Source organism: Rhincodon typus, chromosome 19 (assembly GCF_021869965.1).
Source record: "Rhincodon typus isolate 14 chromosome 19, sRhiTyp1.1, whole genome shotgun sequence".
NCBI lineage: Eukaryota > Metazoa > Chordata > Chondrichthyes > Orectolobiformes > Rhincodontidae > Rhincodon > Rhincodon typus.
The window spans coordinates 37,555,334-37,573,060 of record NC_063350.1 but is presented as its reverse complement, the minus strand read 5'-3'; the positions used below and the strand labels follow the sequence as shown (position 1 = coordinate 37,573,060).

The following is a 17,727-nucleotide window of genomic DNA, read 5'->3' as shown; positions in this document are numbered from 1 at the left end:
AGCTCACTTCCACCTCCTTCCAAAATTCCACAAACAGGACTGTCCAGGCAGACCCATCGTTACAGCCTGCTCCTGCCCCACAGAACTGATCTCTTCCTACCTTGATGCATTCTTCTCCCCTGGTCCAATCCCTGCCCACGCGCATCCGTGATCCCTCTGACACTTTTTATGCCAGTTTCAAAACTTCCAGTTTGCAGGTTCCAGCCGCTGCCTCTTTACCAAGGGCGTGCAATCACTTTACATGTCCATTCCCTACCAGGAGGGTGTTAGGGCTCTCTGCTTCTTCCTGGAGCAAATACCTGAACCGTCCCCATCCACCACTACCCTCTTCCGCTTGGCCGAACTCATCCTCACCCTCAACAACTTCTCTTAACTCCTGTCATTTTCTTCAGGTCAAAGGGGTGGCCATAGGTACCCGCATGGGCCCCAGTTATGCCTGTCTCTTCATGGGGTACGTGGAACATTCCTTGTTCCAGTCCTGTTCTGGCCCCCACCCACAACTGTTTCTCCGATGTATCGATGATGTCATCGGTGCTGGTTCCTTCTCTCATCAGGAATTGGAAAAGTTCATCAATTTTCACCCTGCCCTCCTTTTCACCCAGTCTGTCTCTGACTCCTCCCTTCCCTTCTTCGACATCTCTGTTTCCATTTCTGGGCATAGACTGGCCACTAATATCCACTATAAACCCGCTGACTCCCACAGCTACCAAGACTATACATCTTCGCGTCCTGTTTCCTGTTAAAGACTCCATCCCATTTTCTCAGTTCCTCTGTCTCCGTCGCGTATGTTCAGATGAGACCAACTTTAACAAGGGAGCCTCCGAAATGTCCACCTTCTTCCTCAACCGAGGATTCCCCAGCAATGTTGTCAACAGGGCCCTCAACCGGGTCCAACTCATCTCCCGCACTTCCGCCCCCACCCCCTCTCTTCCCTTCTGCAACAGTGATAGGGTTCCCCTTGTCCTTACCTACCGTCCCACCAGCATCCACATCCAGAAGATCATCAGACGTCATTTCCGCCACCTCCAGCAAGATGCCACCACTAGACACGTAATCCCCTCCCCTCCCTTGTCCGCCTTCCGCAGGGACTGTTCCCTCCGGGACACCCTGGTCCACTCTTAATTCACCCAGCCCCCCATAGCCCCATGGCACCTTCTTCTGCAACTGGCGAGGGTGCAGCACATGCCCATTTACCTCCACCCTCCCCACTATCCAAGGGCCCAAGCATACCTTTGAGATGAAGTAAAACTTCACCTGCACTTCCCAGAATCTAGTCTACTGCATTCACTGCTCACAATGTGGTCTTCTCTACATTGGGGAAACAAAATGTAGACTGGGTGACCGCTTTGCAGAACATCTATGATCTGCTCGCAAAAAAGACCGAGTTATCTGTTGCCTGCCACTTTAACACATCACCTTCTCCCTGGCCAACATCTGTGTCTCTGGCTTGCTGCAGTGTTCCAGCGAAGCTCAACGCAATTTGGAAGAGCAACACCTCATTTTCTGCTTGAGGACCCTGCAGCCCTCCACACTCCATATAGAGTTCGATAATTTTAGGGCCTAACTCTCCCATGTCCTAGCCCCCTACCCCACACACCAGGCTTGTTATCACATAGCCTGTCTCTACCAATTGGTAGTCACTAAGTGTGCCCGTTAACAACTATTTGCCCTCCTAGCCAGATTGTTATCAATTCCTTTGTCTATCCAATTGCTCTTCTCTCCGGGCTCTATCCTATCATTTACTCCTTACCCCCTTCCCCTCCCTATTTTCTGCAGATGTTGTTCCAGCTACCATCATTTCTGAGGAAGGTTCACCGGGTCCGAAACGTTAACTCTGACGTTTTCTTCACAGATGCTGTCATACTTGCTGAGCTTTTCCAGCAACTTCTGTTTTTGTTCCTGATTTACAGCATCCGCAGTTCTTTCAGTTTTTACTTTTTGAAGAGTGGTCTGTTTGTAATGTAGAAAAATGTGACAGCCAGCTTGAACACAGCAAGATTTTTCAAACAACAATGAGATATGTAATCAGGTCACTTCTTATAGTGAACTTGACTGATGGATAAGTACTGGCCAGGACACTGGATGAACTCTTCTGCTCTTGTTAGAATGATGAGATCAGTAGTGAATAGAATGTTAGATCTTTTATGTCCTCGTTAAAGGGAAGGCAAATCTTCAATTAAATATCTCATTTAAAAGCAGCTCACCACTGAGTACTGTGCTGATGTGCCAGACTGGATTTTATGTTCTGGAGTGGGCCTTCAACCTATGGTTTCTGACCGAGGTGAAATGAACCTGTTAGACAAGCTGAAATGTACTGTTGAAACTTCCAAATCTCTGGTGGAGCCCGCTAATCTAGAGAATTGTGTGAGAAGTTAGCAACTTTGTGATTTGGATAACTTAATTTTCCTAGATTTTGTGTTGCATGCCAGCATGCAAAATTAATGTTTAATGTTAATTTCTTTAAAAAAAAACTGCTTTCTCTCCACAGATGCTGTCGGACCTGCTGAGTTTCTTCCAGCAATTTCTGTTTTTGTTCCTAATCAATGTTTGCTTTGGGTTTACAGGGTCCTCTTCCAAATACTTGTGGTCATTTCTGGGAAATGGTTTGGGAGCAGAAATCTCGGGGCGTTGTCATGCTCAACAGAGTGATCGAAAAGGGATCGGTAAGTAATTGAATATATTACCATTCATCCTTCTGAGTCATTGCGCAGAGCTGTTGAAACTGTCTATCTGTAGTCAAAATGGCATGAAATAGTTCTTGTCTTATTTGAAAGTAATTAGGATTGTAAATCAAATTTATCTAAAGATGTGCAGGCTAGGTGGATTGGCCATGCTAAATTGCCCATAGTGTCTGGAGATGGGTCTGGGTGGGATATTCAGGGTCGGTGTGGACTTGTGGGCCAAAGGGCCTGTTTCCATACTGTAGGGATTCTGTGATTCTATTAGATCATGATGACAGCAGTGATTAATTTTCATTAAAGCTCGGGATCATAAGTAAAGTAATTAGCTACTTTTGTAGAGCTTGTTGTTTTATTAGACCACGATTATAGAATTTAGTTGTGTAATCAATATTTGTCCTCCCTTGACACAGAAGATAGTCTTTTGGAAGTACAGAACTTCATATTGCCTAATAAAAAGACACATTAAATCAAAACTTTTCATCTTGCTCTCATCATTACATTCGCATGATTAATCTGTATAAAGGAGGGCAATGTTTTATACTGTATAAGAAGTGTATATATTGGCTGGCAAATAGACCCTGATGGGTAAAGGCATTGTTATGATGAATAAAGCATTAGATGATGCCTGCCAGGTAACAGCCATGCTTTACTTAATTTTAAATCAGGCAGGTTGACATTGATTTATCAAGACATTGCCCTAAAGAATCAAACAGATAATGGCTGTTGCCTATTTTAAGTTGAAACTGATACAATGCATGTATGCATTCTGTCTGCAAAGAAAAGGACCATTTGTGCTGATACATGCAGCTTTTCAGTATGAAACACTGCAAACCTGTCAATCATACTTTTAGTATAGTTATCTTCATACTTGGGATTATTTAGCAAATGGCAGCCATTTGTAGAATCTAATGTCAGCAACTGAGTCTTGAGCTATGCAATTTTGTGTTGGTTGGGTTCGGTCAGTACCTTGTTTGTTGCAAAACAGGGCAAGGCAAACGCTTTTTGATATGAACCAACAGTCTGTGGGGCGTATGCCCTATATATCCATGTCCCTCAAAGTTATTGGTATTAAAAAATCATATTAATTTATGTCTTGGACATGGTCAGGCCGTGTGGGCTAGAAAAGCTGTTAAGCACTTTGCATCAATCATTGTTTCGGATGGAATGTCTTAATGTTCTTTTCCAACCTCTGTTTGAAATAAAATCTATTTTTGGAAAGTCATTGGCACAGAAGGGGGCCATTTAGACGATCTAGTCCATGCCTACTTTCTGTGGAGCAATCCAGACAGTTCCATTTGTATTGTCTGCAATTTGTATTTCCCCCAATACCCCAAGTTTAAGAACATTTGTTGCAATTATTCATTGAACTAAAATTAATCCGAGAGATCGCCACTGTTTATGCCATTTGCCCTATTTTCTTTGTTCTTCGGACCATTTCGAATGCAAGCTCCCACGTTCTGTAGTAATGTGCAACTTAGTTATATTAAGAGCCTTCTATTACTGTCAAAATAGTTTTGGTTACGCAACTGCTGCATTTACTTTATCAATGAATTGTACTAAACTTGTTTTAATTTGTTGGACTTTAACTGTCTGTCTGTTGGCTTTAATTAGCTGTTGCTCCCAAAACATCCATTCTATTCCTTATCTTGATCTCTACAAAAGTACTTCATATTGGTATAAGGCTTACTTGTCTACAGTTGTCTGGTATGTTTCTTTCGCTGTGTTATATATTTTCTAATCAGCCTGTTCAGAAATGAAAGAACACTCCTCTGGAGCAGTTGGGACTTGAGCCCAGGTCTCCTGGCCCAAAGGCACAGTACCCTTACGTTGGTAATAATCAATTGTGATACCTGCTTGGTATACAAATATTTGAAAAATTATGGTCAGCAGATCCAAACTGATTTCTCAGCAATGCAGGAATTATGCCATCAGGGGTTAGTGCTTTTTTTGTACTTGAGTTGCAACGGCGTTTTTCCTCACTTTCTGCAACTTGTTTTCTTTTGCACAGTTGGCCATCTGCTGTTCTTGCCAACTTCCATGTCTAGTTTTAAAAAAAGCAGGAATTGCTGGAAAGACTCGGCAGGTCTGACAGTGTCTGGAGAGAAGAGAGTTAATGTTTCAGCTTCAGTGACCCTTCTCAGAATTGGTTGTAACTAGGAAAAGGTTGGTACAAATACTGCAGAAAGGGAGGGGGAAAAGAGTAAACGACAGGCGGAGATAGAGCCGACAAAGAGACACAGTTGGGCAGACTAAGGAATGTGTAAAGGTCAGCCTGGGAGAATGAATAGCTGCTAACGGGGGCAGTTAGTGGCTGACAATGGCTTGTTTGTGGTAACAGCCCATGTGATGACAAGGCTTGTTATCTGGTGATTGGGGTAAGGAGATGCTCGGGGCCCCAAAATAATTGAACTTGATATGGAGTCCAGAAGATTGCAGGGTTCCCAAGTGGAAAACCAGGAGGTGTTCTTCCTTGTCTAGTATCTCACTAGTTGTGAAAATTTTAGCTGGTGGTTCATGTTTATATTTTAGAAATATTTAGCTCTGGGAAGATTATTGTGGTAAGTGTAAGGATAATTAAATGATGACCTTTTACAGATTGCCAGAACACTTTTTTAAAGAAAGCATTTCAAAAGGTAACCCATATTTGTTCCACTGAAGTCAGGCTGGAGAATAAAGAGCTATAAGACAGTAAGTGGGCTTATTCACCTAAAACGCTGGAGTGAAGATGTTTCTGACACTTGCAAGAAGTGCAATCCAGAGGGGTGCTTGTGTTCTGCAGTTGGATCTAAATTCATTTTAAAACATTGCAAACCCTAAAAGGTTACCTCACTGGATCAAAGAAGAAATTATAGATAAGGCGTAATGAAACTCGCGGTAGTTTGAGGACAACCATAGCAAATGTCTTCATCATGGAGATGGGTGGAGCTTACTGAGATTTTTCTGGTTACTATTTATCTGAATGCTTTTGTGGAAAGAGTTAGTTGCATTTTGGAACTGATTTGGTTTGCACTTTACCAAGAGAGGACTTTTCTTTTACAAAAAAAAACTGATAATTGGGTTAACCTGAATTCTAGATATTTTTAATCAGCCTATTCAAACATGTTAAAAAGTCCTCTAGAACAAGTGAGGCTTGAACCACACTTTCTGGTCTAGAGGTAGGGATGCTTACCACTGTGCTGCAAGACCCCTAAAAAGTTGATTATCTGTCATGATGGGATTCAAACATGTCCCCAGACCCATTAGCTTGGGTGTTCTGCATTACCAATCCAGTCATATTACCATTTTGCCACCATTTCTCCACCTGCATCGTAAGCTGAGTAAAACCCCGACCACTATATTTCTTTGCATGGAAGGCAGCCATCATCTCCGTTTGATTCTTGAAGGAATGGAAGCTGGAAATTGCCTAGTTTGGAGATGGTGGGAGAATTTCTTGTAAATCTCAAGTGTTGTCTTGCAATTTAAAGTAGCCAGCTGAATTAGCTTGGAAGTATTGAAAAATAACAAGAATCAGGGCTGAGGCATTCACAGTCATGAGAGAGTACATGGAGACAGCTGGAACTAAGAAAAAAAATTTTCAGATGACTGTGGCATATTTATGGTTCTGAGGAAGGGCCACTGGACCCAAAGTGTTAACGATTTTTTCTTCACAGATGCTGCCAGACCTGCTGAGCTTTTCCAGCAACTTCTGTTCTTGTCCTTGATTTACAGCATCCGCAGTTCTTTCGGTTTTTACTGCGTATTTATGGTTGGTTGCTATAGAAGTCAATACTTTAAGAGACTGTAATGTATAAGCGCATTCTAGGAGAAAGAAAGACATACACCCGAGGGCATGGGTAATGTCGGTATAAGCTCTAGTGTTAATTGTATTTGCTTTAAGTTTGTTCTATATGTAAAACTTTTTGTTTTTAAAAGAAGCAAAATTTTGTATAATTATGTCAGTTAAAACAGGGTATTCAGATTTTAAATATTAGCAGTTCTTAACTTGATTCACAGCCTATTCATCCATGAAAAACTAACGCAAGTGCTTTACTTACCTCAGTGAATTTTTCCCTTTTTCTTACCTCAGTGAAATTTACTTAATCTCTCACCAAATGTGACATTTCTTCAGTATATCCTGTTAGAATTGTCGTCTTTTTAATGTGAAGCTGATTATTAAAACCATTGCCTTTTTAAATATGAGATAGCGAGAACTGCAGATGCTGGAGTCAGAGATAACAAAGTGTGGAGCTGGAGGAACATAGCAGGCCAGGCAGCATAAGAGAAACAGGAAAGCTGACGCTTTGGGTTAGGACCCTTCTTCAGAAATGCCTTTTTAAATATAATGTTTTATATTTTAATAGAAAGCAAGGTGCTTCTATGAAACTTTTGTCTTTTATTGTGCTACTACTTTTGTGTGTTTTAAGATGTAACTAGATAGAAAGTTTAGGCATGTTTTATTTCTATTAATCCACAAAGTTACTATCTAGCCAGAAATAACTTCATTAAATATTATTTCAGTAACAGGAATATCTTTTTGGAATATAATAAGTAGAGTTGGTACACTTTTAGTTGCAGAAAACACTCGCATTAGTGCAAGATGAATGCCAATTTTTTAAAAAGTTCCTTTCAATTCTAGGTAAAATGTGCAAAGTACTGGCCAAGTAAAGAAGAAGGGGAAATGATGTTCACAGACACAAAATTCAAGTTAACTTTAATTTCTGAAGATGTGAAATCATACTATACAGTACGGCAATTGGAAGTGGAAAACCTCGCAGTAAGTACTTTAGACTGAATTTGGGAACTTCAGACTTTGAACTAGAACTCTCTTTTTATCTGACAAAATATAGAACCCAAACATGGATACTGATTTCCACCAGGAAAACACCAGCACAGATCCCTTGGGCACACCATTTGTTACATGTTGCCAACCTGAAAAAGACATATATTTACTTTTACCCTTTACTTCCTGTTAACAAACCAGTCTACTATCCATGCCAATACGTTACACCTTCTATGAGATTTTACTTTCTATAATAACTTTTTGTGGTACTTTATCAAATGCTTTCTGGGGATCTAAGTATTGTACAGTACTTCATTTGATTCACCTTTATCCACATCATGTGCATGCCTGCTCAAAGAACTCCAATCGATTGATCAAATATGATTTCTCCTTCACAAAACCAGGTTTAGATTGACTTGAGTCTATTCAAGTTCCCTGCAGTAATTTAAATAACATTTTCTAATACTTTCCCTCAGATAAAATGTTAAGCTAATTGGTCTATAGTTTTCTGCTTTCTGATTTCCTTCCAAATAGGGGAGTTACATTGTGTATCATCAATCTAATGGGTCTATTCCTGAATCAGAGGAATTTTGACAACTAAAACCAATGCATCAACGTGCTACATTTTTTAAGGCAGGAGGATGTAGTCCATCATGAACTGTGCTCTTGATCCACAGCATCAACAATTTACTCATACCACTTCTGTGATTATGATTTTACTGAGTTCCTCCGTCCCTTCTATTTCTTGATTTATCATTGCTCAGTGATGTTACTTATACCTTTTTATAGTGAAGACTAATGCAAAATAAAATTTCAATTCCAGTTAGCACTGTGCCCTTTTGAGGGGCTGTTTTTTTATTTATTTATTTATCTATCTATCTACTTATTTATTTACTTATTTATTTATTTATACCCCACCCTACCATGTGTTTACTGTTAGGGGCCAATACACCACCCCCAAAAGTGACTTCTTGCGTTTATCATTTCTCATTTCTCATTTCCATCCTAACTGCAATTATTTCCAAAACTATAATGATTAATGTCATTGAAAATATTTAAGCTGAAGCTTGTGGTTTATATATTAAGCATTATCTATTAACTTCTAAAAGTTTTCATAAGATAGACCACCAGTTTATATTAGTCAGCTTGCTGATGTTCCTCGTTCCTTCTAAGTTCTGTTAGCATCAATTGAATTTCAGATGACTGAAATTCCAAACAAAAATTGTATTTTGGAAGATGTATGAAGGGCTTAAAGATTTTTATAGAAAACATATCACGTACACTGACATTTATTCTTTTGTTATCACTCTATCTAGACCAAAGAAAGCAGGGAAATATTGCACTTTCATTATACCACATGGCCTGATTTTGGAGTACCAGAATCACCTGCTTCATTCCTTAACTTCCTTTTCAAAGTGAGGGAATCTGGCTCACTAAATCCAGAGTACGGACCTATAATGGTTCATTGCAGTGCAGGGATAGGACGATCTGGCACCTTTTCTTTGGTCGATACTTGCCTCCTTCTGGTAAGTGAATTTTAATATTTTGTATAGATCCCTGACAGAATTCAGGGTTTGGTTTAAAAATTTTGCCTTTCAACAAAGAAATGACAGATTATGACTGCGCACGTGGAAGGAAATTTGTTTGTTAAATTACGTACTTTTCTTTCTGGACACAATTCTCAAGACAAAACAGCATATTACCTATTTGCACATTATAATCAATTCTGCCGCATACTTTTCTGATCATCAACCAAGAAAGTCTAAAGAAACCAGACAGAAAATAAGGAGAAAAACAACTTGAGTACAAATCACATTAAAAAAAATTAATTACTGTTTGAGAGCCCATCTTGACTAAAGGAAATTCGTTTGTGTTAATTTCTGAATAGCCTGTGAAGAAAATGTTGCCTCAAGCTCAATATTTTGCATAGTAAATATTTCTGTGACAAGGCCATCAATCCAGCAATCAATTGTTAGTAGAGAAAACAGCATTTTTTTTTGTTAAATTGATGCACAGCCTAAAATTTACAACCTTTTTACTGCTACTAATTTGCTCCTGGTATTTACAACTAAAATTACAACTAAGGTTCCACAGGTTATGCTAGCAGGCTTGAAGCAAGCTGTCTTTTATGGCCAGCATCATTATCACACTCCACATTCCAGACCATGATTTGCTGTCAATTCAGTTAATACATAGATGAAAATATCTAAGGATCAAATTCTAAAAAATCTTATTCAATTTTTTAAAATTCTTTATAGGACAATGATCAATGTTGTAGATATACATTGTATAACTATTGGCCACCGGGTCATTCACTTTCTTCACTTGCACCTCACCACACAGACACATTGACTCTTCAGTGCATTTGTATGAGTGTGTGCACTTATTATATAGACAAACTGTAACAAGAATTAAGGATACTTCATCCCAAAGTGCTCAAATGAAACTAATTGGAACTGTATAACTGAACTGTGGTTGCCTTGATTTAATCCCAATGTATGACTCATTGGCAGATGGACAAGCGGAAAGATCCTTTGTCTGTGAATATTAAGGAAGTTTTATTAGAAATGAGAAAATATCGTATGGGTCTCATTCAAACAGCTGATCAAATGCGTTTCTCCTATATGGCTATTATTGAAGGGGCCAAATTCATTATGGGAGACTCCTCTGTACAAGTAAGTACTTCAGTATGTTTGACTGATTTTGATCGTTAAGGGAATCTTACAACAGGATATGTTACAGCACTTCACATGCAGCATAATATTTCTGAAGTGTTACACAGATAAATACAACAGCCAGCTTGTGCACCTCAAGGTGCCACTAACATCAAGTTAGATCAGTGACTATTGTAGTTGTTAGATGACAGATCAATTATGACAGCTGGTTGACTTTAGAAGTTCTGTGGAACCTTAGGTACATCTGATGATGTTTCTCTGGTTAACTGAAAGGGCATTACCTCCAGTGTTGCATTCCCTTAAGACATTACCATGTGTGCTTGAGTCTGTAGCGAAGCTTGAATCTGCAGTCTCCTGACTCTAGCTAACTGATGCTTACAGAAGAATTTATCATTGGTTTCTAAAGCAAATGTACCAGTAAAATAAACAAAATTAAGATTTAACTGTTAATGCATAATTTACTTCTCTATGTATTATTACTGGACTTTCAACAGTCTAGACAAATGCATTTAAATTGCGTTACAAAGTAATAGCATTAAAACCCATTATTGTTAAGTGCTTTATCCAGGTGACAAAACTTTTCGACAAAGGACCCACTTAAGGCGAGGGCCTGGCTAGACTATTAATCCAGAAATTCGGCTATTGTTTTGGGGACCCAGGTTCGAATCCTGCCATGACAGATGGTGGAATTTGAATGTAATAAAAAATTAAGAACCTACTGATGACCATGAAATCATTGCCGATTGTTGGAAAAGCCTGTCTGGTTCACTGTCCTTCAGGGAAGGAAATCTGCTATTCTCACCTGATCTAGTCTACATGTGACTCCAGACCCATGGCAGTGTAGTTGACTCTCAGTTGCCCTCTGAAATGGCCTACCAAGCCATTCAGTTGTACCAATCGCTACAAAGTCTTGAAGAAATGAAACCGGATGAATCATCAGGCATCAGCTTAGGCATTGGAAAAGACAATGGCAGAAACAGCCCTGTCAACCCTGCAAAGTTCTCCTTACTAACATTTGGGGGCTAGGGCCAAAATTGGGAGAGCAAGCAGCAGCCTGACATAGTCATACTCATGGAATCATACATTACAGACAATGTCTCAGGCACCACCATCCCTGGATATGTCCTATCCCACTGGCAGGACAGACCCGACAGAGGTGGTGGCACAATGATATACAATTGGGAGGAGTTGCTGTGGGATTCCTCAACATTGACTCTAGACCTCATGAAATCTTGTGGCTTCAGGTTAAACATGGGCAAGGAAGCCTCCTGTTGGTTACCACGTCACGTCCTCCTTCAGCTGATGAATTGGTACTTCTCCACATTGAACAATATTTGGAGGAAGCACTGTAGATGGTTAGGGCAGTAGTGCTACTGATGGAGTTGGTTGGGTCCTAAAGGACATGCTGCTAGACTGTGTCTGCAGCAAGTGGTGAGGGAGCCACAAGCGGGCAAACATACTTGACTACCTCCTTATCAACCTGCTAGCTGTGGATGCGTCTGTCCGTGACAGTATCGGTGAGAGCAACCACCACACAGACCTTGTGAAGACAAAGTCCCACCTTCACATTGAGAATAACCTCCATCGTGTTATGTGGCACTATCTTCGTGCTAAATGGTACAGACTTCGAACAGATCTGGCAGCTCGAGACTGGGCATCCATGAGGCACTGTGGGCCATCAACAAAAGCAGAATTGCACTCCACAACCTGTAACCTCATGGCTCGGCATATCTCCCACTCAACAATTACGATCAAGACAGGGATTCAACCTGATTCGATGGAGAGTGCAGGAGGACATGTCAGGAACAGCACCAGGCATACCTGAAGATGAGGTGTCAACCACCAAACAGGATTACTTGCATGCTAAATACCATAAGCAGCAAGCGATCCCACAACCAAAGGATCAGATCTAAGCTCTGGAAATGGCAGGACTGCAATCATGAATAGCGGTGAATGAACACCTCACTGAAGGAGTAGGCTCCACAAATATCCCCATCCTCAATGATAGAAGAGCCCAGCACATGAGTGCAAAAGATAAAGTTGAAGCTTTCGCAGCAATCTTCAGCCAGAAGTGTCATGTGGATGATCCACCTCTGCTTCCTTAGCATTACAGATACCAGTTCAATCAGTTCGATTCACTCCATGTGATATCAAGAAATCATTGAAGACCTTGAATACTGCAAAGGCTATGGACCCTGACAACATTCTGACAATAGTACTGAAGACTTATGCTGCAGAACTTGCTGCTCCCCGAGCCAAGCTCTTCCAGTATAGTTACAATACTGACATCTACCCAACAATGTGGAAAATGTACAAGTATATTCTGAACATTTAAAAAGCAGGACAAATCCAACCCTGTCAATTACCAACCCATCAGGCTACTCTCAATCATCAGTAAAGTGTTGGAAGGTGCCATCGACAGTGCTTTCAAGTAGCACTTGCTCAGCAGTAACCTGCTGAGTGATGCCTAGTTTAGGTTCTGCCAGGGCCATTCAGCCCCTTACCTCATTACAGCCTTGGTTCAAACATGGATAAAACACCCGAATTCAAGAGGTGAGGTGAGAATAACAGCCCTTGACATCAAGGCTGAATTTGATAAAGTGTAACATCAAGGAACCCTAGCAAAAATGGAATCAATAGGTATCGGGCAAACAGTCTGGTTGGAGTCATCCCTGACACGTAGCAAGCTGGTTGTGGTTATTGGAGGTCAGTCGTCTCAGCTCCAGGACATCTGTGCAGGAGATCCTCAGGGCAGTGTTTTAGGCCCAACCATCTTCAGCTGCTTCATCAGTGACCTTCCCTCCATCATGAAGTCACATTGGGGATGTTCGCCAATGATTGCACAGTGTTCAGCACCATTTGTGATTCCTCCGATACTGAAGCAGTCCATGTTCAAATGCAACAAGATCTGGCCAATATCCAGGCTTGAGCTGAGAAATGGCAAGTAATACTCACATCACATAAATGTCAGGCGATGACCATCCACCAATAAAAGACAATCTAACTACTGCCCCTTGACATTAAGTGGTGTTACCATCACTGAAAAGCCACCATCACACCCCCTCCCCAACTTAATCGATGTCCTGGGGCATTATCATTAATCAGAAACTCACCTGGACTCTACATAAACATAGTGGTAACAAGAGCAGGCCAGAAGTTCGGAATACTGTGACGAGTAACTCCTGAATCATGCCTTGTATCTAGTGGACAGGCTTTGGGGAAAGCCAGGAATGTGATAGAATACTCCCCACTTGCCTGGATGAAAGTAGCCCCAACAACACTGCAGAAGCTTGACACCATTCAGGACAAAGCAGCCACTTGATTGGCACTATAACCGCAACATTCACTCCCTCCTCCACCACTGATGCTCAGCAGCAGTGTGTACTATCTACAAGATACAACCCAGGAATTCACCAAATAGCCTCAGACAGCACCTTCTGAATCCACGACCACGTCCATCTAGAAGGACAAGAGCAGCAGATACATGGGAACACCACCACCTTCAAGTTCCTCTCCAAGCCACTCAACATCTTGACTTGGAAATATATTGCTGTTTCTTCACTGTCGCTGGATCAAAATCCTGGAATTCCCTTCGTAAGGGCATTGTGGATCAATCCACAGCAGGTGGACTGCAGTGGTTCAAGAACGCAACTTACCACCACCAATTAGGGATGGGTAATAAATGCTGGCCAGCTAGCGACACCCACGTCCAGCAAATGAAAAAAACACTCTTTTTTATGAAGCTATCTTATTTAGTAAAAGTAGTAGCAAGCCTCTGTCAGCACTTCCTTCTGTGATATGGAAGTGAAGACCCGTCAAGTGGTTTCAGTTCCAACTAGAGTATGGAATTATCATACTTTTTTTTTTTTTCTTTCTCCCTTCAACAGTTCTTAAAACAAGAATTTGAACAGTTCAACTATTTTCCTCAGTAGCTCTGTGAAGCACAATGTCCATAACTTGACAAGAATTGCATCTAATATAACAGACTCACTTGAGGTATAGTAATGGTTGGCATAGGAAATGGAGCATTCATTTTGGTTTTGTGGAGTGTACTGATCTGAGCCTGGGGTAATATTGATATGGTACAGTGTCAGTATTCTATTTAACTACAAGATGAGTGAGTGACTGAAAACTGTTTAGATAGACTGTAGGTTAGTTATCTGTGGTGTGGATGGAGCCTGCAGAACAGGAAGGTCCTGAGTTTAATTCCTAGAGATTGTTCAGTTAGCTGGTCTCTGTTGAGCTATTAGTGGAACGACTAAAATTAGCTTTCTGTATTGAAGAGAAATATCAACTGCTTCTGCATCTGATCCCTGCGCAGTGATCTCATCCTCACAGAAAGTCTGTGCCTGTAGATATTTGGGTAGCACAGGATTATGCTGAACTGTGTTGTTCCTATTCTCTTGCAGCCAGCTATCCACATTTAAACTGCGGCTGAGAGGTGACTTTAAAGAAGCTTATAAAATCATGAAGGGCACGGATAGCGTGAATAGACAAGGCCTTTTCCCCAGGGTAGGGGAGTCCAGAACTAGAGGGCGTAGGTTTACAGTGAGAGGGGAAAGATTTAAAAGGGACTTGAGGGGCAACTTTTTCATGCAAGTAGTGTTGCATGTATGGAATGACCTGCTAGAGGTGGTGGCGGAGGCTGGTACAATTACAACATTTAAAAGGCATCTGGATAGATATAAGAATAGGAAGGGTTTAGCGGGATATGGGCCAAATGCTGGGAAATGGGACTAGATTTCTTTAGGATAGCTGGTCGTCATGGACCGAAGGGTCTCTTTTGTGTGCTGTGCATCTCTGACTCTAAGCATGGTTGGATTGTATCGAACGTGAGATGGAGAGTGAAAATTAATTGAATGATTACCTTTCTTAAAACCAGTTTTGATTACCTTTTTAAAATCTTGTGTTCTTAATTTAAGGAACAGTGGAAAGAGCTATCAAATGAAGATCTTGACCCACCTCCAGAGCATAGTCCTCCACCCCCACGGCCTCCAAAAAGGACAACTGAGACACCGAATGGTAAAGCACCGGATCATAGAATGTCCTTTACTGAACCAAATGAAAGAACCTGTGAGAAGAAACAGGAAGAAAGTCATGATGGTATAATGAATCAACTTAGCAGTTCAAGACCAGAAAGGTATTTGGAAAAGCTAATCTACTCAGACCGGTTTAAAACAATTTTAAAATTATTGAAGTGGGTATGTTTTTATTTTCCTTAAGTCATTATTGTATGTTTGAATGCATTCTGACATTTCCATTGTTAAACTTGAAAGCTAGTGTTTTCAGTAGAAAGATGTTTAAATTTCATGATACATATTACATTAGCGCTAAATAAAAAGGAACTTCCTGAAAGGTGTTTTTGAAAATACTAACTAACCACTTTAGATTTAGCCAATCATGAATCAACAACTCTCCATTGCAACAGTGTTGTTTGAAAATCTTGGCTCAAGTTAAGCTGTAGGCAATTATATTTTTGAAAGTTAGTAAAGCTATATATTGTATTTGACTCGTAACATAAAAGTCGATGCATTCAGTAAATAAAAGGAAAATGATTTAATCTTTAATACAGCTTTCTTAAATCAAAATTTGAACTTCTTATTCCACCTGAGAAAGTAAGTAATTTACTTTTTATTTTTCAAGGATAATTTTAGCTCAGGCTGCAGCTGCCTTAAATTGGGATTGGCATGACTGTACAAAATCCTTTTGCATATTTATCATTAACCAAAAATTGTAGGATTTGCTATTGTTTTGTGGTGGCCATAGGGTCTTGGTGTGATTAATCAGCAGCAGCTTGAAGTGAGGTTTTAAAAAAATCCATGTGTCTCTTCTTTCTACTCATCTATTCTTTTTACTCATCTAATTATAAAAATTGCTTCAGGCAGTTGCTACAGTGGTCAGATAGTGGTATAGTGGTGATGTCAGATGACTAGTAATCTAGGGGTCAAGACTAATGCTTTGGCAGCATGGGGTCAAATCCCACAATAACAAATAGAAATTAAAATGCAATTAATAAATCTACAGTGTAAAGCTAGTCTCAGTAACAATAGCCATGAAGCAGTCATTTGTGAAAACCATCTGGTGCGAAATGTTCTTTTTAGGGGATAAAATCTGCCATCCTTAGCTGTTGTGACCTACATTTAACTCGAGACCAATAGCGATGTGGATGACTCTTAAATGGCTTAGTGAGCCACACAGTTCTCCTGCAATTCTGGATGATCAACAAATGCCTTGTGTGCAATGTCAAATCCCATGACAGAATCAAGACAAAGGTTGAAAGTTTACTTAGCCTTATTCCTAATGCTCCAATATATTTATCCAGTGTGTAAATGAATCATGCTGACCAAGGCATATGCAAGTTGCATGCTCAACCTGTACTGATTCTGGTGTCACAATGAAAGGTGCACTCCAATTGGTTGTAAGGATAAAGTTAAGAAAGGGGAAACATTTGTCCTGCACGTGCTCTGGATTATTATTCAGCAGACCCTTTAGAAATATAGTTGTGTGCCAACAGTGGGTAATAAAATTGGGTGTGGCTGTGATGCCCCTATGAAGGCATAATGGCTACGAGGATACCAGGCACACAGTCATCTCAGAAATAGTAGGATCTGCAGTTGCTGGAGAATCTGAGATAACAAGGTGTAGAGCTGGATGAACACAGCAGGCCAAGCAGCATCATAGGAGCAGGAAGGCTGACATTTCGGGCCTAGACCCTTCATCAGAAATGGGGGAGGGGAAGGGGGTTCCAAAATAAATAGGGAGAGAGGGGGAGGTGGATAGAAGATGGATAGAGGAGAAGATAGGTGGAGAGGAAACAGACAGGTCAAAGAGGCAGGGATGGAGCCAGTAAAGGTGAGTGCAGGTGGGGAGTTAGGGAGGAGATAGGTCAGTCCAGGGAGGACGGATAGGTCAAGGGGGCAGGATGAGGTTAGTAGGTAGGAAACGGGGGTGCGGCTTGAGGTGGGAGGAAGACCAGGTTAGGGAGGCAGGGACGAGCTGAGCTGGTTTTGGGATGCGGTAGGGGGAGGGGAGATTTTGAAGCTTGTGAAATCCACATTGATACCATTGGGCTGCAGGGTTCCCAAGCGGAATATGAGTTGCTGTTCCTGCAACCTTCGGGTGGCATCGTTGTGGCACTGCAGGAGGCCCAGGATGGACATGTCGTCTGAGGAATGGGAGGGGGAGTTGAAATGGTTCGCGACTGGGAAGTGCAGTTGTTTATTGCGAACCGAGCTTAGGTGTTCCGCAAAGCGGTCCCCAAGCCTCCGCTTGGTTTCCCCAATGTAGAGGAGGCCACAGCGGATGCAGTATACCACATTAGCAGATGTGCAGGTGAACATCTGCTTGATGTGGAAAGTCTTCTTGGGGCCTGGGATGGGGGTGATGGAGGAGGTGTGGGGGCAGGTGTAGCACTTCCTGTGGTTGCAGGGAAAAGTGCCGGGTGTCGTGGAGCTGGAGGGGAGTGTGGAGCGGACAAGGGAGTCACGGAGAGAGTGGCCCCTCCGGAAAGCAGTTAAGGGCGGGGAGGGAAAAATGTCTTTGGCGGTGGGGTCGGATTGCACATGGCGGAAGTGTCGGAGGATGATGTGTTGGATCCGGAGATTGGTGAGGT

General features: G+C 41.3%; 1 protein-coding gene across 1 annotated transcript in view; it reads left to right on the top strand.

The window, feature by feature from the left end:
• The window catches only part of LOC109936627 (protein tyrosine phosphatase non-receptor type 1), a 34,809-nt gene that overhangs the window by 4,221 nt on the left and 12,861 nt on the right, over nucleotides 1–17,727 (top strand). The window contains exons 3-7 of the mRNA XM_020535225.2: nucleotides 2,565–2,663; nucleotides 7,297–7,434; nucleotides 8,757–8,966; nucleotides 9,954–10,115; nucleotides 15,038–15,255. Of these exons, the coding sequence (XP_020390814.1) occupies nucleotides 2,565–2,663; nucleotides 7,297–7,434; nucleotides 8,757–8,966; nucleotides 9,954–10,115; nucleotides 15,038–15,255 (827 nt within the window). The remainder of the gene's footprint in view (nucleotides 1–2,564; nucleotides 2,664–7,296; nucleotides 7,435–8,756; nucleotides 8,967–9,953; nucleotides 10,116–15,037; nucleotides 15,256–17,727) is intronic.